Raw genomic sequence first — 26,719 nt, forward strand, 5'->3', positions numbered from 1 at the left:
ATTTGTCTGTAATATTATTAAGTTTAAATTATTGAAAGGCAAATGATTTTAATTGCAAGATGAAAGCTCATGTCACTTGTGATTTTAATGCAGGTTTTGTTGTCATTTCTTTTGATCTGCATTTTTAATCCCTTTCTTCTTCTGTGATTTTAAATACATTTATACCTTAGATCTCAGAATGAATAATCGAGTTAATATAATGTTCTTTGTATGTTTATAATCTTGTATGAATATTGTTAGTGCTTCATAAGCCTCTAAAGGCTGGCTGATATGGTATACTATTGCTAATGTATTGAAATGTAATTGTAATTTCATGTATATTGTATCAGGTTGCACTTTAAATAAAATAAAATAAAATCTAAAATCTAAAATCTATACCTGGGAACCATTGTATCCCATCCATGGTTCTGCGCCATATGTAAACATCTCCCACAAAGTAACACCAAACATCCATGTATCACTGGCGTGAGAAAACACACGGATCTTTAAACTTTCAGGGGCACACCTAATAAACAATAAAAAAGTTTCTTATAATTTTCATAAATAGTATTTAATAACATTACAAAACCAATTTTATTGCACCAGGAGCGAGTTTCACCAAGAAAACTTTCATATAATGTTCATCCTAATTATATTATTAACAAAAGTAATTCTATTGCACCAGGAACTGGTTTCACAAAAAAAAACTTTCAACTTAAGTTGGTCATGAGTATATTGAATGTGTAAGACTTAGGATTAATTTTATTGTAAGATTTTTTGTGAAACTCATTCCAGATGCCCATTTCTACAATAAATGTTTCTTTATCAGAGATACTCATCTACAATATTTCAAAATCCAAAACTTATTAAAATAAGAGTGCACACGCTGAATGTCTCGCCTTCTTTACTTATCATTGATATTATGTTGATAGTCCTAAATATAAAGCTTTATTACAACTGTCACATAAACCTAACCAAGAAAACTTAACATTGTCCATTAATGGACCAAGAAAATGAGGTCAAGGTCAGATGACCCATTCCAGGCAGGCATGTACAGCTAACAATTCTTCCATACAACAAATATAGTTGACCTATAGCTTATAGTTTAAGAAAAACAGACCAAAACCCAAAAATTAACATCGAGCAATAAACTGTGCACCTTGTGAGGTCAAGGTCAATTAAACCTGCGCGACTGACAAATATATCATAAAAATATTTCCATACACCAAATATAGTTCACCTATTGCAATTAGTATTAGAAAAAAAGATCAAAACTCAAAAACTTAACTTTGACCACTGAACCATGAAAATGAGGTCAAGATCAGATGACACTGCCAGCTAGACATGTACACCTTTCAATCATTCCATACACCAAATATAGAAGACCTATTGCATACAGTATAGGAAAAACAGACCAAAACACCAATCCATAACTACAGTACCCTTCAAGAGGACCAACTCTCCCACACCCTACACCGAGGAAAATGTCGGAGCCACTCCGAAAAACTCCGATATTCCTCCCAAAATGTTGGGAGGAATTTGGGAGTAATCTCTCCCAAAATCAGGTAAACGTTTATTGTGATAACGAGCTCACTCTCTACACCGAGGAATTAATTGCCCTTATCCTACTTTGATCTCTACCGGCACAAGACTGAATGGGTAATTGGATTACCTGACAGGTAAAGGTTGAAGTTATAAAGAATTATATTTCCGGTCTACTGTATCAGTTTAAGTGTCAAACAGGTGTATAATTTTAAATGTCTTCTATTCTTATTAAATTTAATTTGTGGTAATAAAAACTAAAGTCAAATTATTTTCGTATTTTTTGTTAGCCCATCTAAAAATATCTTAACCTTAATGTACTTGCTTTTAAAAAAAAAACGATTATAAAATATAGTGGAATATGTGAAAAACCAAATATTCTACTTTAAAGTTAGTCTTTATTTAAAAATTATATGTCTAAAAGTTTTGCATATGCAAGTAAAAAGGAAAATTTATTCACCATTCATCAGGCATAATAATAGCCCCGTAATAATTGTGTAAATCTACGGCGGTTTTTTTTTTTACGATTATCTAATTGCTGGAATGAATAAAAGATTTAAAAGCAAAATTTTGTTGTTAATTCTTTCAATTGTATTTAAGTTTAATAGAAAAATAAAAACTACTTAATTTTGACCTCGATGTCTTCACCAGTAAATTAATAGTTTATTTACGAAATGAACATACTTGTGTAAAAATAACCGGAAACTTTCGCTAAATTAATCTGAGCAGTTGAAAGAAAATTATAAAATTACGTGTCTGAAAGTTTTGTATCTTTGTATAATATTTATTTTCGCACAATGAATGTAAATTTGTGTATTTTAAAAACAATTATTTGCCGTGAGAAGACAATTCCACGATACACATCTCAGTTATCAACAGTTTGGGTTGAACTTGAACTTGACTTACTTAACAATGTTAAATGCTAAAAATAGTTAACATCAATTTTATCCAAGCACGAGTTTTTTAAAGGGCGGGAAAAAATATCGCGTACTAGTAAACTCAGGTGACCTTTCTAGACGACCGTGGGAAAGTCCATTCAAGGTTTCTAAAGTTGCAGAACGACATTTTTGTGCAATCGTATTGAGGCTCCGGAAGGTCCTTTTACAATTGATTAATCGGAAAAATATAATTCTTATCCGAATAAACGAGAACACATCTTTAACTATTTGAATGTTAATGTTTTATCTTTCAAAAAGCGAAGTAGCCTGGACATTAGTTATATGTCCATGGTCAATAATATAAATTACGGTTGATGAAATATTGAAATTATGATGGAAATTGTCCGGGTGAATAATTGTTTCAAATGACAATAATACGATAAAGAACTGCCAATTGTAGGCGTTTGGGAAATTTTGAAAATAAAATGATGACTGATCATTTAACTGGAATAGAATATTATGATGGGCAATTTTGAGGTTTGATATTAATTAAAGGATTAGTGACCTATCGGATAGCGATAAGCGGATTACTTATCATCACAACTTTTAACATCTTTTGTAAACGTTTACTGATTGAGCGTCCTAAACTTGTCAAACACATGAAGACCGGTAGAATTATAATACTTTAAAGTGAAAATATTTTTACACTTTCCAAATTTAAATGACGAAATTGATATAAATACTTTCGTCAATTTGAAACCCGTTCTGTAAAATACGAAAATGACGAGCGCTATCAATATAACTTGAAGTTATTTCCTTTGTTCAACAGACTTGTCATTTTACAGTTTCTGTTAGTAATTTAAATTATTCTAGTCTGTATAAATGTACCGAGGTTGTGAAACATAATATTTCACATGGCGCATTTAATTAAGTTTACTTGATGATCCGATGAATCGTGTTACCGAAAAAACAACATGATTTTATTAGCCAGTTGATTTTTTAAATAATGTACAATTAATGCGCCGATATTGCTTATTGAATAAGTTATAAAAGATGTATGACCTGACAGGATTGTAATAGACACACAAAATAACAAGTATTTTCTTCATACTTTTTCGTATGTACGTTTTATTTCAAAGATAATGTCAAAGGACAAAAACATATAAGATAATAATAATCTTATTCTAAATGATATTGTCACATCTTTATCTGTCAAAGAAAGGAAAACATTTTCAATTTTTAATACCGTGATTTTAAAGCACACCTGTGCAACCAAGATCGTTTAATGTTCATAGGTAAATTATCTGGGTAATCCGATTATGTTGTCACGCGTCGTTAATTTTTAGTAATTCCGATGGCCAATAAACCAATTAACAGCCACGCGGTGTTGGGAGAGAATCTTTGGAGGATTTTAGGAGTGAAATCCGCGGTACTCGGTGTGATTCCAAGAAACACATAAATCGGAAAAAAACGAAATCGAATCGATATTTTTGAAGGGTACTGTATAACCACAAAACCATGAAAATGAGGTCAAGGTCAGATGACACCTGCCAGTTGAACATGTACACCTTACAGTCCTTCCATACACCGAATGCACTAGACCTATTGCTTATAGTATCTGAGCTATGGACTTGACCACCAAAACTTAACCTTGTTCAATGATCCATAAAATGAGGTGGAGGTCAAGTGAAAACTGTCTGACCAGCATGAGAACCTTGCTATTACTTATAATAAGAGAGAATTTTACATTACAAAAAATCTTATCTTTTTTTTCAAGTAGTCACTGAACCATGAAAATGAGGTCAAGAACAATGGACATGTGACTGACAAAAACTTCGTAACATGTGGCATCCATGTACAAAGTATGAAGCATCTAGGTCTTCCACCTTCTTAAATATAAAGCTTTTAAGAAGTTAGCTAACGACACCGTCGCTGCCGCCGGATCACTATCCCTATGTCGAGCTTTCTGCAACAAAAGTTGCAGGCTCGACAAAAATAATGAACAGCTGATAAAACAAAAAGACCAAAAGTATACAGCCAAAGCCCCTCTAGAAATCAGAATTTTGCATGAGGCAGACATATTCTAAATTTTAAACAATGTCCAAAACTTTGTAACAGCAAATTTTAAGTGAAAAAATTATATTTCAATATCAGCATTACTGACTGATACTTGAATAATAAAATTTCAGAATGTATTAAAACAAAGTGTATGAAGGGAGATAATTCATTTATTTTTGTTTACAGCTGCACACATCAGGTGATGACAAATGAAAGTTTTAGCTAGCTATAAAACCAGGTTTATTCCAGCATTTTCTGTATAAGGAAATGCCTGTGCCAAGTCAGGACATGACAGGTGTTTTCCTATTGTTTAATGGGTTTAAGCTTTTGATTTTATCATTTGATAAAGATCTTTCTTTTTTCTCTGAAATTCCGTGTTTTCATTAATTTACTTTTTCAGTCTAAAAGCAATGAATTTTCAAATTTGAAATCTTGTCAGTGTAGGTCATACACTCTGAATGTATCTTGGTATATTCCACAGATAATACATGTGTTGATCATGCATCAATCGCAATAATAAATGTACACATATTTTTTCATTCACAGTACAGTATTCACATAACGTCAGGGTACCCAAATTGCACCTATTTTTACAGTTTTTTAACCTACGTTTATTTATGCTTCTGACAAAAGTTTCCATTATGTGTTTATTTTCTAGATGTATCATTACTTACTATATGGTTTCACAAGTTTAATTTTGAATCCATATGGAATCATAGAAAAATTGGTCTCAAGTGACCTCCAAACCATCAATGATTCTGTAATGAGGAGTACTCAAATTGCATCCATGCTTAAATTTGTATCGTCAAAAGTCTAATAACAGAGCTTTTGTTTAATTCCTTCAAATATTTTGAATAATTGGATGCTTTATACTCTTTATTTTTCAAGAGTTGGATACTTGTAACATATTGTATGTCCTAATTTTAAAAAGATGACGTTTTGATGAGGTCGCATGGCGATGTTTCCGTACATTTTGCTTTTTCAGTAAACACTTCATCTGTTGATAAAAACTGTGAACTTTTTGTGTTACTGTATATCTAAATATTTTTACCTATGTTGAAAGATGTATCAAATCATAAAACTACAAATTGTTTAGTCTCTAGGAAATCTTATAAGATTTCTGCTGTTACTTTTGCTAAATGGGTGGAATTTAGGTATCGTGATGTTATATAGATTGCACTGTATACTACAACAAAATGGGAAATAACTCAAAATTCAGCATCCAAATGCATTGAAAAGAATAATATCAAAATCCAATTATACAATATATTGTAATTGTATAGGAGTAAGTGGTATTTTAAGAATCAATGCTTTATATCTTAACAGTTAATAAAAATAAATGGTTAAATTCAAATTAAGCAAAAACATTAATGTTCCATGACCATATGTAAAAAAAAAATTATATATTTTGTAAGGCTGTACTTTTATTATCCCAAGAAACTTGACAATGGATGCATACATAAAAACAAGCAGATAAACTGGGAAAAAATCAAAATGTTTTCAAAATCCTTTAATGAAGATGTCAAAATAATGTAAAAATGTGTTTGGGACTTTAACTTACCAAATTAGATGACTTAAAATATAAAACAGATAAATAATTATGATCAATATCAGCTGGCTTATACTTTAAAGATACAAGTTTAAATGCTATCAACTTTTTGCCAAAAATAACAAACTTTGTGTGCATTTCAAATTGTTAATTAAAAAAAATTTGTGATTTCAGCTGAAAGCTTTAGTTTTTTATTTTGCAAAACCTATCAGCATGATCAGATGTAATAATTCTATGGTCAGGTTGTTGTCTCTTTGACACATTCCCCATTCCCATTCTCAATTTTAACATTACAAAAGTCTGAATTTTCAGTAATAATTCATAAAGGTGAAACTAAAAACAGTACTTCAATCCTTACCTCATTTAAAATTTAGAAAACATGCCTTAAAAGTTAAAGATTTCTTTGTATATGGCCAAGCAATATTGTATTCTTTAATTTTCAAACTTTACCATGCAAATGGAATCTTCTTCTGATCAGACATAACATAATGGTCCTCTTGGTTTGGTAAAGCTCTCATTAATCCAAAATCTCCTATTTTCACCTGGAAGTAAAAATATACTGTAGATTCATTTTTTTTTTCATGGGATACCAATTTTAGGAGATTTTGTTGTAATGTTCAACTAAGTATAATATTTCTATATATATACTAGAACACACCCGTGATATCACGGGTCCGTGACTGAATTAAAGTATATAACTATGCGCAAGCCTTATTTTAGTATTAGTATTGTCATCTGATAAAGTCATGCCGATTATAAGATACACAGTTTTTCTCTGCTTTCAAGTCTTTCTGTTTGAACCCGTCGAACTGAAACAATAATATTAATTATTTGGAAAACAAAAGGTCCTGGAATGGAGTCATGCCCACTAACAAATTGAAAACTGTACCTATATATATACGCCTTATTTTTAGTCCAGATTTTTAGTATTCGTATTGTTATCTTAGAAAGTCTTACTGATTAAAATACTACAATAGGTAACAATTTGACAATTTAATAGTGTCAACCCTGTGGTTATGACCCGTGTATATAGCATATTAATCCTGAATACAACGTTTGGTGGTGCGCCTGTCAGATGCGGAAGGTACAGATAAGGTAATAGGTAACAGGTGAATATACTATTGGTATCGGTAGCGGACTCGACCCGGAACTTCTTAATTATTGGCAATATTAATTACGTGGAAAACAAAAGGGCCTGGAGTGGTGTAATTTTTAATCTACACCTTTGTACTATATTAGTTATATATAAAGTTGAATTCTGTGATTCGTCGTTTTTACGTGATGACGGCTGACAAACTGGACCTCGTAATTTTAGTATTATAGATATATATAGGCTTGTATGACATATAAATTAAATCAAAAGTATTTTTTTGGATTCAATATTATTTTTTTCTGATATAATATAATGACTGAATTATTCAGGTTATTTGACCTGTATGTAGTTTTTCAAGCTTTTAAATATTCTAATCCTTATACTTCATTATATAATTCACAAAACGTGTATGCACGTCATGTCATAGTCGTTGACAAATTTACTCCAATAGCTACAAACCTTATCTGGAGGGGATAATAAAACATTCCTGCAAGCCAGATCTCTGTGAATAAAACGTTTGGATTCCAGATAACTCATTCCTGTTGCTATCTGTATAGCATAATCACAAAGACAAGATAACAATATCTTCTCCTGTTCCTTGTGTAGTTTTTCCAACATGGAACCAAGTGGAGCTAACTCTGTTACCTAAAAGTATAAAGAAAAACTAACATAAGAGCCAATGGTAGCTAACTCTGTTACCTAAAAGTATAAAAAAAAAACTAATATAAGAGCCAAAGGGAGCTAACTCTGTTACCTAAAAGTATAAAAAAAAATAACAAAGAACCAAGTGGAGCTAACTCTGTTACCTAAAAGTATAAAAAAAAGATTAGCAATTATTCAAATAATCTAAATATTATGCTATTGTGAAAATCCTTGAGTAGATTTTCTACCGTAGAGACAAGGGGAGCTAACACTGTTACCGAAATGGTATGTATGTGTTTTTTGTCTCATTGATCCAATTTGCTCCACAGTAAATATTGTTATTGTAAAAAAATGGCAAATTACAGTGGTGTGTTTTTGGTTTTTTTTGCTGTGCATGTACAGATTTTGTGTCATTGATAAATACCCCATATCTTTTGTTTTTCTGATATATGTGTTTGAGAGTATTAAACACTTTTCATTCTGCCATTTATAAATGATTAAGAAACTTAAGGTTCCAACTTGCTCATCTTTTTAAGGTCCTTTTTTTCATTTAGCTCATCAGTTGTTTCTGTACTTATAATTCTTGGCTTTTGAGTATTTGGATATCAGCCTTCCTTATAAAGGTAAATCCAGAAAAGTGCTTCGGATGCACAAAATTTGCAAAGATTACTTTGCTGAAAACTTAAAGAGATTACTTTTATTAGCTGGGAATATCATTAGGTTTGATTTCTATGTGTGTTTTTTTTATAAATCAACAGATAAATTTTTAAGCCACTAAATAAAAAACTATATATACCATCATAAGAGGAGTTGATAATACAATCCCATACAGTCTTATCAAGTTTGGATGAGATAATGTATGCATGGCATTTACTTCCTTTACAAAGTCTTCAAAGGCACCTGGAAGGGCCAACACATCTTTTCTTAGAATTTTCACAGCGACTATCTAGAAAATAAAACCAAATTCAATGTAATAAAAACATTATGGGTATCCACATCATAACTAACAATGCAGAGTGACCCATATAATTGCTTATATCAATGTGATTTGAAAACTGGTGAATGCTGTCTCTTTAACAATCATAGGCCATACAGTGACCTATAGTTGTTAATTCCTGTGTCATTTGGTCACTGGTGAATGCTGTCTCTTTAACAATCATAGGCCATACAGTGACCTATAGTTGTTAATTCCTGTGTCATTTGGTCACTGGTGAATGCTGTCTCTTTAACAATCAAAGGCCATACAGTGACCTATAGTTGTTAATTCCTGTGTCATTTGGTCACTTGTGAAGAGTTGTCTCTTTGGCAATCATACCACATCTTCTTTTTATATTTACCCTTATTTTTATTGTGAGTAATATTTTTCTAAATCCTTAAGTTTCGATGCAAAATATAACTTATGACTACTTTGACCTTAATGGAAAAGAAAAAAAAAGTTCTTCACGCCACAATCAACATATAGATTAATGTTCATTTTGAAAATATTAAAAGAAATCATAGGTTTACTTAAAGGAATTATATGTCTCCTTAATATAACACATTAAAATTTCATTCACAAAATTAATTTGCTTCTTAAAATTCGTATTCAACACATTTGTAAATTATATTTTACAAAGATTAAAATTTCAGTTTGTAAGTAGATTTTTATGAATGAAAAAAAATGATTAGTTATTAATCTAATTGGTCTATAAACAGGTCAGATCATTACACTTTGGCATCAAATCAATTGTAAAACTGCTGATATATCATGTATATATAGATTATCAGATTTGTATATCAATACATGTACTTTAAAATATCAGGTGTTTGTCACAATACAAAGTTACAGAGTCCAGCTAATGCTTTCAAAATGTCTTCATATGGCATATTTTGTCAAGAATCTGGTAAACAATGTGTGTTTTTCATAAAAGAAACTTATGTTTTTATTTTGTTCACCAGTAATCCTGACGAGTACTTGATAAGTTTCGGTTAAAACATTATGACATCAGCAATAAGTAGAGGTCAAAATTATGAAGGATTGGTCAAGTTCAATTCTGTTTTTGTCACTAAGCCGTTATACATGCATTTTTATGAAAAAACTCTACAAAAATGATACAGCTTAAGCATGTTCAGGGGAAATTGTTATTTCCTATTTATATAGCAGCAGTACCAGTTTCTTCCCCTTGTTTATGCCACTAAATGATGTGATTTATCATTCATTAGTTGTAAGCTTTTAACAATGTTTAAAGTCATAAGAAACCTCAAATCAAAAAAAAATAATGCATATGTTTTTTATAACTCAATCGATAGTTTTCATTGTAAAACTTATGTACATATACTTTTTTCTGAAGAAAATTCTTTAATTTATTCATATTTAGAAGAAGTTTACTTTATTTGAATTGCTTCCTTCCAGCAAGCAATTCCCCCGATATATTTTCCGTATGCAAGGTGACCTCAGTGTGACCCATCTCGTAAAAATCCGGTGACCACAATACGCATGGATGTCCTTAAAATAAACTATTATCTGAATTTACATGTTAAACACGTGCTCAATTTCCATGCTTTTTTGTTTATTTTTCGTCAATTGTTGACAAACAGGTGACAATCGTTAAACTTCGGCTTCAGAACACGAACTTTAATTACCTGCCATATTTTCACAACAACACTGACAGATTGAAAAAAAAATTGACGATTATACGAAGTTTACACGAAAAAAATGATAAATTGGAGCACAGAAGACTAAGTTTATGATGTTTGTATGCATTGGTTTAAGAATTGAAGAACATTATTTTTCACCGGTCACTCGTTTCTTATGACTTTAACAAGCAGTTACTGGTGCCATTAACAGGGAAGATATTTTTTGTCCTTTCTGATCATCTGAACAAATATTCAGACCCTACCCCATATTCTTATTGAAATCAAATAAGCTTATCATAAGTTTTCTGACACTGAAACTTTAAGTGTTGTTGGTCATTTTGTTGTAGTTGGGGTTTTTTTTGGGGGGGGGAAGGAGGGGATGTCTTTTTTTCTTTTGTTCTTTCTTTGACTTATTGTCTTTGATTGTCCCCTTTATGCCTAATTATATTATTAGCTTTTAAATAAATATTCTGTTAATTTGCCAGGGATACATGTTTTCACTATTGATGTACATTTGATTTTATCCTTACAGTTGATGACTAGTTTTATTAATGGAGGACCCCTAGAGTACGCACAGAGAGCCTCTGTTTTTTGGCAGAAAATTGGCAATATTTTTCAATTAAAATTGAAGTTGGACACAACTTCCACAGATAGGGTTTGAGCTCACAACCTCAGTATTTGAAATTTGAAAAGAATATCATATCTTATGTTGTATACCTTTTTCCCTGTAAGAGTGGTCCATTCTGCTTTACGGACAACTCCAAAAGAACCATTGCCCAGTTTTTCTTGGAGAAACAATGATTTCTCACTGATCAGGCATGTCAACACTTGGTCTTGGTTACCCTTAGCAACAGGAGAATTAATTTTCTTTCCATCAGATTTATCTGTAGTTGTTTTTCCTCCAGGAAGGATCTGAAATATACATATATATATTTTTCCATTTATTAATTAAAATCTTAATCAAACCACTGTCCCAGATAAGTGGGAGGGTTCCATATACTTGAAGACGTGTATGTACATGCCTGTCCCAGATAATTGGGAGGGTTCCGTGCCTGAAGACCTGTATGTACATGCCTATCCCAGATAAGTGGGAAGATTCCGTGCCTGAAGACGTTTATGCACATCCCTGTCCCAGATAAGTGGGAGGATTCCATGCTTGAAGACGTGTATGTACATGCCTGTCCCAGATAAGTGGGAGGGTTCCATGCCTGAAGACCTGTATGTACATGCCTATCCCAGATAAGTGGGAAGATTCCGTGCCTGAAGACGTTTATGCACATCCCTGTCCCAGATAAGTGGGAGGGTTCCATGCTTGAAGACGTTTATGCACATCCCTGTCCCAGATAAGTAGGAGGGTTCTATGCCTGAATACGTGTATGAACATGCCTATCCCAGATAAGTGGGAGGGTTCCGTGCCTGAAGACCTGTATGTACATGTCTATCCCAGATAAGTGGGAAGATTCCGTGCCTGAAGACGTTTATGCACATCCCTGTCCCAGATAAGTGGGAGGGTTCTGTTCCTGAGGACGTGTATGTACATGCCTGTCCCAGATAAGTGGGAGGGTTCCGTGCATGAAGACGTGTATGTATATGCCTGTCCCAGATAAGTGGGAGGGTTCCGTACATGAAGACGTGTATGTATATGCCTGTCCCAAGTAAGGAGCTTATACTTCAGTTAAGTTGTCCTTTTGTTGCTGTATCATATTTGTTTTTTTTCAAAAAAACATGCAGTAATTTTTCTTGTCTGAACTGTTTAACATTTGTCAGTTTTGAGCCTTTAATAGCTTGCTGAGTTGTGTGGGTTTTACTTATTCTTGAAGATGATTTGGTGATCTATAGTTGCCAACTATGATTTATATGAGTTATACATACAAAATTATTTGAGCAGGTAAGGTAGTTAGAGCTTAATTTGAGTAGGTAAGGTAGTTAGAGCTTAATTTGAGCAGGTAAGGTAGTTAGAGCTTAATTTGAGCAGGTAAGGTAGTTAGAGCTTAATTTGAGCAGGTAAGGTAGTTACAGCTTTATTTAAGCCGGTAAGGTAGTTAGAGCTTAATTTTGGTAACTACAAGCATTCTTTGATTCATAATTGATAACTTGTCATGCTTAATTGTAAAATACAGAAGACAATTTTTCTGGAAGCTATATTTTTAGGCATTTCAGCCTTTCAGTATTAATTTCCCCTCAATTAAAATTGATCATTCAAGGAAGTCCTGTAGTCCAATCTCCTAAAAACAGACCAGTTACAGTATTTTATCTTTTTTAAAACATCCTGCAGTCATAGATTTCTGTATTTTTTCAGTATTATGTTTAAATGAATATCCATTATAGTCAATGCATGCATTCCCTATTAGTTCAACTCTTATTGGAGTTCAAAAGCATTGAAATTCATAACATGTTGTTTTTTATTTTATTGGATTTGGATGTATACAAAAAAGAAGATGTGAAGTGATTGCCAATGAGACAACTCTTCACAAGAGACACAATGACGCAGAAATTAACAACTTCAGGTTGCGGTACAGCCTTTAACAATGAGAAAAGCCCATACCGGATAGTCAGCTATAAAAGGCCCCAAAATGACAAATGTAAAACAATTCAAATAAGAAAACTAAAGTTATTTCGTATTTATGGTATGAAGAGAAAACTAAAGTTATTTCGTATTTATTATATATGGTATGAAGAGAAAAACTAAAGTTATTTCGTATTTATGGTATGAAGAATTCATTAAAACTGTACAGCTACTCTTTTCACAAAAAAACTTACAAGTAAAATTGATCATAAGTTATTCTGAAATGTGTGTATGACTTACAATTATTTTTACTCTTAAGATTTTTTGTGAAAAGAGCAGCAGATTTATAATCATAAAAAAAGTGTCAGTATGTAAACTAGGTATGAAGAGTTTGATGGACCAACTCCTAAAACTCCTAGGGCTGTGGCAACGACATAAGAGGGGGGGGGGGGCAGATTCTTTTCCGGACGTCGGGATCTGGTGTTTTTAAGCTCTGGATTTCAGAATTTGTCCTTTCAGGATCTGGGATTTCCTTTTACAAATTTCGTGTTTGTCGGGATTCAAATTTCTTTAAATTCGGGATGTCTGGATTTCATGTTTTTAAGCATGAGATTTCGGGATCAGGACCCCTCCAACCCCTCCTCACATAACAACCTTACTTTGTCAAACAATCTTGATCTTCTGGTAGCTTTTTTTTTCTTAACAGCATCTATTAGCCTCCTGATGGCAGGTTTACCCATACCAATCTTCTCCAAGTCTTCTGTCTTGACATAGTCAAAATGACCAAGTCTGAAAAGATAATATCCAAAATATAGTCAAAATGACCAAGTCTGAAAAGATAATATCCAAAATATAGTCAAAATGACCAAGTCTGAAAAGAAAATATCAAGTCATAGTCAAAAAGGGCCAAGTCTCAAAAGATAATATCAAATGATTCAAATCATAGTCAATATGGAATTACGTCTGAAATGAAATATTAAAAACATAGTCAAAATAACCCCAAGTCTGAAAAGATAATATCAAAACATGGTCAACATGGCCAAGTTATTTAATGAAACAAATTATCATATTTAAGTAAAAATAATTATTCTGCCTTGACATTATCGAAATGGTTATTCTGCCTTGACTTTTTTAAAATGGTTATTCTGCCTTGACATGATCAAAATTGTAATTCTGCACTGACATTATCAAAATGGTTAATCTGTCTTGACATTGTCAACATGGTCATTTAGCATTGACATGGTGAAAATTGCTAATCTGTCTTGACATTGTCAAAATGGTTAATATGTCTTGACATGGTCAAAATGGTTAATCTGTCTTGGCATGGTTAAAATGGTTAGTCTATCATGACATTGTCAAAATGGTTAATCTGTTTTTACATTGACAAAATGGTTAATCTGTCTTGACATTGTCAAAATGATTAATCTGTCTTGACAATGTTAAAATGGTTAATCTGTCTTGACATAGTCAAAATGGTTAATCTGTCTTGACATTGACAAAATGGTTAAGCTGTCTTGTCATAGTCAAAATGGTTAATCTATCTTGACATAGTCAAAATGGTTAATCAGTCCTGACATTGTCAAAATGGTTAATCTGTCTTGATATGGTGAACATGGTTAATCTGTCTTGACATAGTCAAAATGGTTAATCTGTCTTGACATAGTCAAAATGGTTAATCTGTCTTGAAATTGTCAAAATGGTTAAGCTGTCTTGACAATTTTAAAATGGTTAAGCTGTCTTGACATGATCAAAATGGTTAATCTGTCTTGACATTAACAAAATGGTTAAGCTGTCTTGACAAATTCAAAATGGTTAATCTGTCTTGACATTGTCAACATGGTTAATCTGTCTTGACATTGTCAAAATGTTAAATCTGTCTTGAAGACATAGGGGGTTTTCTCATTGTTGCCATTAATTGCTCACATCAAATTCATTTGGTGGATAGTTGTCTCATTGGCAATCATACCACATCTTCTTATTTTGATAGAGAGTATGTGAATAGGTAAACCAGATGTTCTACAGGGCACAGCTTTATACGACCGCAGAGGTTGAACCCTGAACAGTTGGGGTAAGTACGAACACAGTATTCAAGCTGGATTCAGCTCTGAACTTGGATTGTGATTAAATAGTTGACACAGCATAGGTTTCTGACACAGAATGAATGTGGTCTAATGAACTTTAAAAAAATTGTTTGCCTTTGAGCAACTCACTATGCTGTTGAATATTTATCCTCTCAAAAAAAAGTTTGAAGAAATTTTCTTTTTTATTTTTGAAATCTGAAATGAGAAAAATTTACCCAATTTTTTCACCTCCCCCTTTCCCTTATTCCAAAACTGATCTCAATTCAAATTTCTAATGGAGTTTGCAACAATAACTACTCATTTAAATAAATCATAAAATATTAAAATATAAAAAAAAGTGCTTGTTATCACTCACTCAGAATGGTAAAGATTGTTTAAATTTATTAGTTGGTAGTAAAAGTGAATATTGCATTGTATATTGTATATACCATTGATTTAAGTTGATTCAACTACTATTCTGGACAAAGAAAGATAACTCCAATATTCAAAGAATATTTCATAAAGCATTGGTTTAAGGTGATTCAACAACCATTCTGGACAAAGAAAGATAACTCCAATTTATTGTCTTGAAACTACATAAATGCTTGTTTTTTGCCCCCTTTGGGCCCCTAATTCCTAAACCTTAGGGACAATAACCCCCAAAATCAATCCCAAGCTTCCTTTTGTGGTCATAAACATTGTGTTAAAATTTAATTGATTTCTATTTACTTATACTAAAGTTATTATCCGGACGCCATCTGTCTTGGGACGACGCTGACGACGACAACAACGCCGTCAACGACGATGTGATACCAATATATATGGTCGTATAAAAACCACCAAAAAAAATCAATTACCTTAAAATTAGGAAATTTAGTGTCATGTTTTATTTAAAAGTAGGAAAAATGTGACAGGATCATAGATACGTCAGAAATTCACATCACATTATTCTCTGCTATTAAATATCTCCCACTACAGTTAAATGGCACAGCATTTTTCACTCTTGTTGGTTGTTGAAAATTTGCAATGTTTAATGCACACATTGAATTGTACAGTACAGTTCGTTAGACTAAGTCCAAAGTGCAATAATTTACTTGACAGCATTCAAAAAAATACATATAAATGTATATAGATATATAACATAAGAAATTGATCTCAAAACTACTACATATTCCTTTGTTTTTGTTGGAACCAATTGTCAATGATAGAGGAAAATTCTATTCCCCTGAAAACATCAGAAAAGCTGATTCTTATGATTTGATAAATAATGCATGCAAAACCAATAATAGAAATTTACATTTTGGTGTACACTTAACTTTCGTATATGCAAGCATCATAAATCTATAACTATATTATAAGTATCCATGAAAATAAGAACACTTCAAAAATAACAAAATTGTATTTCCCTGAAAAGGTGATTTGAAATCTGCATACTAGAAATTTAAAAATTATATTGTATTGCTACTGCACATCTATGACTATTATATCTACATTATCAAAATTGGTAGGCAAACAAAAATATCAAAATAGTATTTCTCTGAAAAGGTGATTTCTTAATTAGTTTTGACAAATTATGCATAACTGCATAAATCCACTTATAGAAATTTATTTTGTATTGCCACTGTACAGTTATATCTATATATACAAATCAGTACCCTCCCCCCCCCCCCCCCCCAAAAAAAAATAACAAATCAACACTTAAGTATTCCAAATACATGAAATGAATAAATAAACAAAATAATTACTTACTGTGGTTTCTCTTCAGTTATCATGCTAACACATATTCTATTCCTTAATTTTACCAATGTCACTTATAAATTTCCTGACATGCAATCACCCGGTTGTACAAATTATATATATATATCTAAACTACAGATCTTTACTATATATTTAATCCTACTTATAGCCATTTACAGATTTTATCTGGGACGACAAAACACCCACATTATACTATACCAGATGTATACAAAACACAAACCTATCCTTCACCGTTACAACGTCGCTTTGTTCATTGTAATCTGTTATATAATTTGTAATTTGAATATGTGCAGGAAGTCAAATGCAAAAAATTCAATATTTTTCTTTTTTTTCGTTTTTTTTTCTTTTTTTTTCCTTTTTTGTAAATATTCTAATTTTTATCTCTATCACATTTAATTTCGTTTCACCATAATTATTTTATTTATCTGTTTTGAGGTTTTCAAAAAAGAGCAAATTTGCAATCTTTCATCTTCAATCAAAATCAAGTTAAATAAAAGAGGGTGTAAAGGGGGAACCACACTCAACAGTTTACCCTAAATTTTTAGTTCAAACAAATTTGATTAAATGTTAAGTCAAAATAAACTTTAAAATTATTTTTTTCTCCATTTGATGCCATAACCACAGCTTAAAAATTCTATTTGATAAATAATTATAAAATTTTCAGCATCATTTGATGCCAAAAAGGGGGTACTTGGTTAATGACAATATATACCTTTTTGATACCCTCACAGAAATTGTCACCTCATGCAATGACATTCAATTTTAAAATTACTTAATTGTAAATTATTCTGAATACACCATTTAAAGTTCAACAACTTTTTGTATACATATAAACTAGTCAATTATATACCACTTGATAATTTAATAGATAATAATATCATAATTTAAAGTAACAGGAAAAGGTACAAGATAAAAACGTTTAACAGATCAAACTTTTTACCAATGTATTACGACATGAACAGATGAACATATAATCGTAATAATATGACGCAGATGCAGATTGATCAACAGTGCAGATATGTCAATGAAAAATAAAAAATACACAACTTTGGTCATCATGAGGTTTTGAAAAATAAAGGAACAAGTCAGGAATATGACAGTTGTTGTCCATTCATTTGATGTGTTTTAAATTATCCTTTGATTTTGCCATTTGAATAACAAATTTTCCATTTTGAATTCTCCTCGGAGTTCAGTATTTTTGTGATTTTACTTCTTTTTTTTTCCAATGTCCCCAATGTTGCACATATATATTTTATTAGTCCATTGGCAAACACTAAATTTATTTTCAAATTAATCAAATTAAAATAAATATCCTTGAAAAATGAAGACTTGAGACCAAATGCAATGTGTACTGTCTTTAAATAACATAAGTGACTAAGTAAATGAATAAGAATGGGAAATCCCAAAAAAACACTTAGATCTAAAATTAAAATAGCTGGTGCATATATAAATTCAGGTCCAGTAAAAAAAACATTGCAACTTTAATGAAATTCTGTCCTAAAGTTTCAAAAGGATTCAGATTCCCAATTTTCAGCATGGTCTTTTATAAAGCACAGTGAAACCATGCATTAACTGAAAACCTAAGTGGCGACTCCAGCCCCCCCCTTTTTGTGGGAAAAATTTGGTTGATTATATAAGGCATCACTGAAGCCTGACTGGAGCCCCCCCCCCTTTTAGGTCAGGCAGCGGGCCCCCCTTAAAAAAAGTTCTGGATCCGCCACTGTTTACCCCTGTACCAAGATGTAGTCATTGGGACATTATAAATAATGTAAGCTGACTTGTATAAATAACGCACAACCAATGCCCAATCCAACATGTCCAATCTTTAAAAACAAGTATTACGTCCATAGTGCTCCACTTACTAACACTATCATTTTCTATGTTTAGTTGACCGTGCAATTGGTCATAACTCTAATTTGGCATTAAAATTAGAAAGATCACGAAAGTGACATCATCATTTTTTTGGTCTCTGGTGGATTATTGCCATGATGTTTGTCTCATTGGAAATAATACAATGTCTTCTTTATCTTTTTATTAAAGAAAGAAAAGTTGAAAAGTGAAAGGGCCTGAGGCAGAGCATCTGTAACACAGATCTAGATGAACTAACTTTTCAAGTGCATTATGGCATCATATATAGTAATCTAACCACAACCTGATGTCTAAAAATGGGGTCGGCATGCTTTTCAACTTAATTAAAAGTTCATTAAGTTAGAGGATGGAGGGGGAAAACCAAAGATTACATTAAATGTGCCTGACTTCAATACAGAATCAATTACCTGCGGTTAAGATTTGATTAACTGTCATTGAATATGTAAACTGCAATTTAAAACTACAAATAATCATAATGAGATATCTAAAACCACAAAATGCAGGGGGCATGTATATGATACTATATTCTTTATATATAGACAAAACAGATGTGAACCTTTAGTGGTTAAAATTCTCTCTTTAAACCTGTAATTGTAAACCCGACTTCTATGACAAGATTTTATGAAAGATTTCTCCCGATAATTATACATTTATCATGAAATTGACATTTTACACTTGAATAAATCATGTATTGGTTTCTTCAATGCTATAATCATATATCATTAACTAGAGAAAAAAATATATAAAAAGAAGTTCAGAGCATGTTTTAATGTTTTAATAAATGCTTTTTATGATTGATGATAATATTAATTTCTGGTTTGAATTAAAATATTCGGAAGTAAAAAGAAAGTGTAAACATGCTGTTAACTTCTCTTTATCTACAAATGAAATATACAAAATATTCAGAAATAAAAAAAAATGTTATGTCTAATTTTGGATTATATGATACAGAAAAAGAACTTACACTAGGTTTGAAAATATCATGAAAATTTCATTTACTGATCACAATGTAATATCAGATATATATATAGTTAAGAACTGTAGTTGTGCTATTCATCATTCAGTGGCAGATAAAAAGAAGGGTGGGGGTAGAGGATGCATGTCCCCCCCCCTCATAATAATTCATGTTTCTCATGATCAAAATGGGTTTTTTTTGTCATAAAAACATGGTAAATACTCTGCCCAGCTCTGGGGTACATGTATTTCTGAAGTCCCCTCCCAAAAACCTGTGATTAACCCTGCTATTCAATTTGATAAACTTGTAATTAGTTTCTTGTACAGTCTGCACATACCGTCATGACTGTGAATCATTATCATTTAATCAAAGTATCTGGCTGAAGAATATGGTATTCTTATTTTTTGTGCATTTGATGGACATATATCTATGATTATCATATGTCAGAAATACAACAAATAATCTTATTTGATTAATTTCTGAATACATGTTTTTTTTTACATAGCTGTAATGGAAAATGTGATAACATATTAGTTATTGGGTTGTGTCCATTAGAATACAGAGATGATTGTAATCGTTGGCAAAAAGAAGTCAAATATCATCATTGAATTAAATAATAATAGCATCTTATATATAATTATTTCATTTCTGGTGTATATCATACATGTACATGATCTAAGAATTTGTTATTTATTAAGTTTGACCTTCAGCAAGAAAACTGGTGATTCTTGTCCATCAATATCTGAGTCAAACACACCTTATACCTCCTCAAAGTTCACTCAACATTATAATTTAGCCCATATAGCATTTAGACAGTCTTCAGGTTTAGCCACAGGCCCTCCAGCCAAGGCTTGGCGGCTCACAAACCTGTTTCTCCCCCTCCTCCCCCATCTCCTCATATTCTTCATGTGCCTGTGTCGGTAGTCAGTGCAGTGGTTGTCTTTGGGTCATGACTGTTATAATTGTTTTTGTTAATTGTTCTGTTATAGATTAGGCCGTTCAAGTTTCCTCAATTGAATTGTTTCATATTCTTTATGTCAGGTTTTTTACAGTGGCCTATAATTGCTTATAACCTCTTTGATCATTGGCAATAATGATACCACATCTCCTTATTATGAAATGAAGAAGTGTTGTGTGGAAAAAAGCACTTTAACATAACAGTTTAACATAAATGGAAAAGCATCCACAATCGTTTTCACAGAAATGTGGACAACATATATATATAATATATATATATATATATATATATATATAATGTTGACATCTTTATCATTTGATCACATGTCAAAAATGACAAATGGCTATAGGCTAGGGTGTTTAGGGTCAAATAGAAAAAAAAAATTCCACACTTAAGATTTCAAGGTCATATGTATACATCTTCAATGTTTAAAATATTTTCATCAAGGTCATAACGATGTTATACTCCGAACTGAAAAATCATGCAACTTTTCTCCGTTTGACCATTGTCCTGAACATGCATGAAATATTTGACACTGAGTGTTAACAAAGATGAAACAATCTGTTAGATAATTTGTCATTGAAGTATTGCACTGTCCTTTATAATTACTGGGTCTCTAAACTAATCATCTTAGAACATTAAAAGAGTGTTCTTACATAAAGTTTACATGAAAGTATATGTGTTCATGTTGAACAGAACTGTTCAACTGGACCTCTGTTATTCAAGTCATAAAGGTCATTGATCTATAGATTGTCCAATTCATATACTGACCTGTAGGTCATCTCCATGCTAAAGGGCCATGCATGTAACCTTGAGATAATGTAATTTTACCTGGTGACCTGATACTATAGTCATCTCTAAAATTGGTACAGAAGTAGTTGAACTGGCCCTATGTCAGAAAGTCAGAAAGTCAGAAACTCAAAGGTCATGTGACCTTACCTGGTGCTCAATAGATCATCTTCAAGATTGGTACAGAGGTAGTTTAACTGGACCTATGTCAGAAAGTCATAAACTCAAAGGTCATGTGACCAGTAGACCATGTGACTTTACCAGGTGACCTATAGATCGTCTCCAAGATTAGAACAGAGGTGGTTTAACTGGGTTGCGTTCAATATTGTAGCGGCTACAAAGTGCTATGTAGATTTTTGTCCACTGAATGAGTAGCTAGCCTATAGCTACTCTATATATATTGATAGCAGCTAGGCAAAAATCTACGTAGCACTACGTAGCAGCTACGATATTGAACTCAAAGGTCATGTGACCTGTAGACCAGGTGACTTTACCTGGTGACTTGTAAGTCATCTCTTAGTTTGGTATAGAACTGGTTTAATTGGACCTCTGTCAATAAATCATACAGCCATTCCTGTCCTTCATCTTCGTTCATGGTGTCATCTTCAGATTGCTTCAAACTGAAAGAAAAAAGACAATTTATTATTTGAAGTTTTTCTGTTGTCTTCCTTCAAGGCATTATTTTTAGATGACACAGAAGAAGCTCTTCAACTGTTTCAGTTCTAATACATCCTAGGCTTTCAATTATTCTGGTATGAGCGTTCTGTGAGTGATGAAGGGGAATCCAGAAAATTGTTTTGAACGCATGATGTTTTCATTAGTTTCATCTTTTGCTTTTCATGCTTTTCTTCTAGTAGGTCTGTTGATCTGAGATGCTAACACTTGAAAAAAAAAAAACTCTTCTCTTTTATAATTTCCAAATACAACGATGAAGAATATTGCTGTTTTACATTAGTTTATCATGCTTATTTTCTCATCAACTTTTGGACTTTCCACTTAAAAACATGTACAATTTGTGAAAACAGGAGATACTTCAATATTTTAACAATTTCAAGTGCTATTAAGATTGTTTTTATCATAAAAGCATATATGTCTTCTTAACCCCTATTTCCTTCTTGTCAATGTTTTGAGTACACAAACTATAGAAAAACAGCTGACCCACATAAAACTTCACAACTGGTATTTTTTTTACTTTCATTTCCTCAGTTCATTTCAGCCCACATATGCTATAATCTGTCAACTTTCATATCATACATACATTCACATGATTCATGACAGTTCTAATATGATTAAAATAATGCTTGTTGATGTACTTTTTAATTGCCTAATTGCAATATAAGCGTAAAATCTTCATACAAAACTTAACATACTGTCATGACTTATATCAGGGATAAAATGGTCAGTATCACAAAATGTTGAAACTATAACATGCATAATACAATTGTAAGGTCAAACAATGAAAGTATTTATATTATTATTATTCCTTGTAAAAGTATGATTTGATCCAGCTGGAAATTATTTCTAAAACTATCATTTTGAACTGAACGTACAGCTTTAAAATTAAAAGACTTAACAATCATTTTATACTAATTTTCAGTTTTTCAGTCAAAATACAAAATGTACAATAGATTCTAATTTTATTCCAGTTTTCTAAGATTTAAGAACCTCTTGTTTTCCACTAATTGAGATAATAAAGTGGGAGGGTTGAGTTCTCAAAAAAATATTTTAACAGCACTTCTAATTGCCTGTCCCAATTGAAGTCAGGAACCTCATTTTTATTCTGAGAATTTCTTTCTGAATTTGTCATCATTATAAATTTAGATTGTAATTTATATATATAAATAATGACATAATTTGTCTGAAATTCGTACAACTAAATTCTCACAGTATAACTTGTTATACATCAAAAACAAAAAATTAGTTGTTCATTTCAGATTTACTATTTCATTCATACTGTCAATCAAATGTAGATTTCAATCTGCCAAGCTAATTCTTCAACTCTGCCAAATATATCATTAAGAATCCTTGGCAAGCTTTCTTTAAGATTTCTAAAGCACCTTTCACAAAATATGTTATCGACATACTTATAATCAATGACCTTGACACTAGAAATATGAAAATTACATAACATATGTAGTATTTACTGTTAAATTGATCTCTCAGTGGGCGGTTAATTAGAAAGAATATCTGTTAATTACTTTACCAACCTGTAATCTCTTTTAACACCTGCTAATATTTAAGCATAAGATTTATATTTTTGGCAATATATCTAAAAACTTCTGAATTATAAATCTGATATATAAATCAAGGAAAAATTATTTGTTTTAAATCTAATTTATGAATCAAATATAATTATCTGCAATGTGACACGTTAATCTATTTGATAACATTTACAGAAACTTTATTAGCAAAAAAATGATGCTTTTGAAAAGATGGTAAAAATAATATAAAAATTTCACATTCATCATGTTCATAGGTATTAATGTGTATATAATTTTGATTAAAATAAAAATTAGATTTTAATCAGACGAATGACTTAAAGGGTAATTTTTTTCTACTGTAATTTTAACAAGTTTACAAGTAACTTAGTAGAAATCACTTTATTTCAAGGCATTTTCCATTGATTTTTTTTAGGTCTCAATTCTGCTAATTAAAAATATAGAAGTGAACAGAAAACTACGAGACAAGACAAATAATTTTTAAAGCCTTATCTCATGTTTTTACATCCACTTAAAAATTGTTAAGATAGACTATAAAAACGCACAACAGGAATTCCTTTTCTTTTTAATTCAAAAGACAGTTACATGTACAATTTACATATTTTGTGACACCACTATATATATATTCTCAGCAACAATGACCAGTTTCTATTCTTAGAGGTACAATGCCACATCTATATTTTGCATTACCAAGAATATGCATCAAGTGTTTAAAAAACCTCCATGTATACATGTATATAGTATACTAAGAAAACCATTTCTATCTAGATCTAATAATAGTATCTTCTAAAATTATCATTATCAATCTATCTAATTTGGGTTTTTTTAATCAATAGTACATGTATAATAACACCCCAATGTTCATTTATTTACACACAGACAATTCATTTAAGGGTCTATGGTTGACATTAACATAAACCTTTATTGTTTTTCAATGAACATGATGAATGGCATTTAAATATATTGAGTTTATTATTTAACAAGATTTTCCCAGAAAAATCCTTATAAAACAAACTTGGAAATTCTTATACCACTTTAAGATGCATGTCCAATTAAAGTAGATGTACATGTATGTAATGTATGTGGGTGATGGATATTGAAAAACCAAACATAACATTTTGAAAAATGCTATATATAGATTTGTTGATTGTTGTTTTCTTAATGTCCAGTGGCAAATATCTCATGCATGTTTAGGACGAGAACAAGTTATAAATATTCAAAAAAAAGTAAGGACTGACAATCATGACAAAAGGGGGTAGATAAAGTCAAGTCAAACTAAATTTTTACCTTAAACTAATTGCAACAGAAAACGTTTTAGTTCTAATCTATAGCATTAAATCCTAAATATACAACGAAAAAAGTTCCATAAAATCTATCTTGAGGAAAACTCAAAATCAGCATTTTTAATTTCCTATGGAAATTAACATTGGAAAGGGAGATAGCTCTGCAAAATATTAGTCTTTTTTTGTCAGTTTTTGGTTGATTTTCTTAAAATTTATGTTAAGTATGATACTTTGATGGGGTTAATAGTTCCTATTTGACTATATTATATAGTCTTCTGTTCATGAAATGTACAAAACCCAAAGTGTTATGGGTATATTTAAAAAAAAATTGTGCAGTTTTCATTAAAGAAATTGCAAATTTGTGGCTTTGTCACTATTTTGAAAAAATAATGTGACAATTTGGTATTGCTTAAATCTGTATATTGTATATATCTTCTGTTACAATTACTTTAAGGTTAGGGTCAAATTTATGCTAGATTGACTGGACTTATATTGATATAATGGGAAATTAAAAGACCACAGAAAATAAGTGTTAAAAGGTGCATAAATTTAGCCTTGCAACAGGCCATCTACACCACCACCCCAAACTTGAATCCAGCACTGAAGAAGGTAACCAAATCATAGTAATATATAAGAGTCATGATGCATGACATGATTTCCATTTGGACCCCTTTAGTTATATTTTGGCCTATTCTGTTTCTTATTTAAGACCACTTTGAAGAACTCTTAGAGGTTTTTGTACATGTTTGTAGATGGCCTTTGATTTGGAAATGTATCAATTTTCAGCATAAAATCTGTCTAAAATGTTTGACTGTTAAAATACATTTAAGGAGTTACATCTCTTTCAAAAACTTTAAATCTGCCATTGAACGCTATTGCCAGAGCTCGTATATGTTGTATCAATGTTTTTCGAAAAGACATGAAAAAACTCACCGTCCAGAAACTGAAACAGATTTCTTTTCTTTCGATTTACCCTTCGTTCCTTTCATTGTAAACTCTTTATCCTTTTTTTCAAAACATATTTATTACATAAACATCAATAAAGGTCTCTTTTTTATCTACGATTATCGTATTTTATCCATGTTAAACAAATTAAGTCGCCATTTTATCACTAAAGAAAACAAAAGATGACTTATTAGCTGGAGTTACATAAATTAATCTGTGATAAGGACATTGTAACTGATAATTGTTTATATATGGTCATTTCCTGTCAAATGCATACATATGTAAATATAGATGTAAACTATTTCAGACAAGGACGGAAATCCCCATAGAAATATAAGGAAATAGCTATTTATTTGTAACATGACAGTCTTACTCCAAAACATGCTGAAGATTGTCAAACAACAAAATAAATCAAGACTAAAAGTAGTTTTTATTCAAAATTCTACACAAATGTAATCATGGTATAGAAAGAGCTTACTCCCACCAAATAATGTGGCCTTCTCTTAAAATAGGGGTTCCTTAGTACTTTAAGGTTTAATATACATTCCCCATTTCCATTCTCAATTTTATTAAAATTAGGTAACAAGGTTAGGGTTAAGTCACAGTAAGGGTTATAGGGTAAGGTTAAGATAGTTTTAAATAAGCTATCTATTGGTTAGGACCCTCTTGTAAAAAGACTTTTCTGTACATTAATATGGCTGTTTGAATAGTTTTACATTTCTCATTTCGGACGTGCCTTTTATAGCTGATTTCATGGTAAGGGCTTTGCTCATTGTTAAAGGCCATATTGGTGACCTGCTATAGCTGTTAATTTCTAAGTCTGTTATTTGGTCTCTTGTGGAGTAAGTTGTCTCATTTGCAATCATACCACATCTTCTTTTTATAATTATTGTTTCAATATATTTGTTTTAATTATGCCATACTGGTTAGAAAATATTGGACTTTTTTGGGGGAAAATTCACTTTTCCTTTAGTACATGTATATAAGTTTAAATGATGCATTTACATGCTTTATCTTTAA

At 31.3% G+C, this 26,719-nt stretch overlaps 1 protein-coding gene across 5 annotated transcripts in view; it reads right to left on the reverse strand.

The window, feature by feature from the left end:
- Window positions 1–26,719, reverse strand: part of LOC139501721 (activated CDC42 kinase 1-like) — a 52,020-nt gene that overhangs the window by 12,413 nt on the left and 12,888 nt on the right. For 3 of the 5 annotated variants that reach the window (XM_071290864.1, XM_071290866.1, XM_071290867.1), the window contains exons 2-8: window positions 21,747–21,872; window positions 13,523–13,652; window positions 11,075–11,269; window positions 8,538–8,687; window positions 7,559–7,744; window positions 6,457–6,548; window positions 379–505 (exon numbers count right to left, since the gene is read on the reverse strand). In XM_071290864.1, the coding sequence (XP_071146965.1) occupies window positions 379–505; window positions 6,457–6,548; window positions 7,559–7,744; window positions 8,538–8,687; window positions 11,075–11,269; window positions 13,523–13,652; window positions 21,747–21,872 (1,006 nt within the window). Of the gene's footprint in view, window positions 1–378; window positions 506–6,456; window positions 6,549–7,558; window positions 7,745–8,537; window positions 8,688–11,074; window positions 11,270–13,522; window positions 13,653–16,672; window positions 21,187–21,746; window positions 21,873–25,687; window positions 25,966–26,719 lie in introns of those variants that run through there. The other 2 variants (XM_071290865.1, XM_071290868.1) reach the window with 2 other exon arrangements.

Source organism: Mytilus edulis, chromosome 13, assembly GCF_963676685.1.
Source record: "Mytilus edulis chromosome 13, xbMytEdul2.2, whole genome shotgun sequence".
NCBI classification, from domain to species: Eukaryota; Metazoa; Mollusca; class Bivalvia; order Mytilida; family Mytilidae; genus Mytilus; species Mytilus edulis.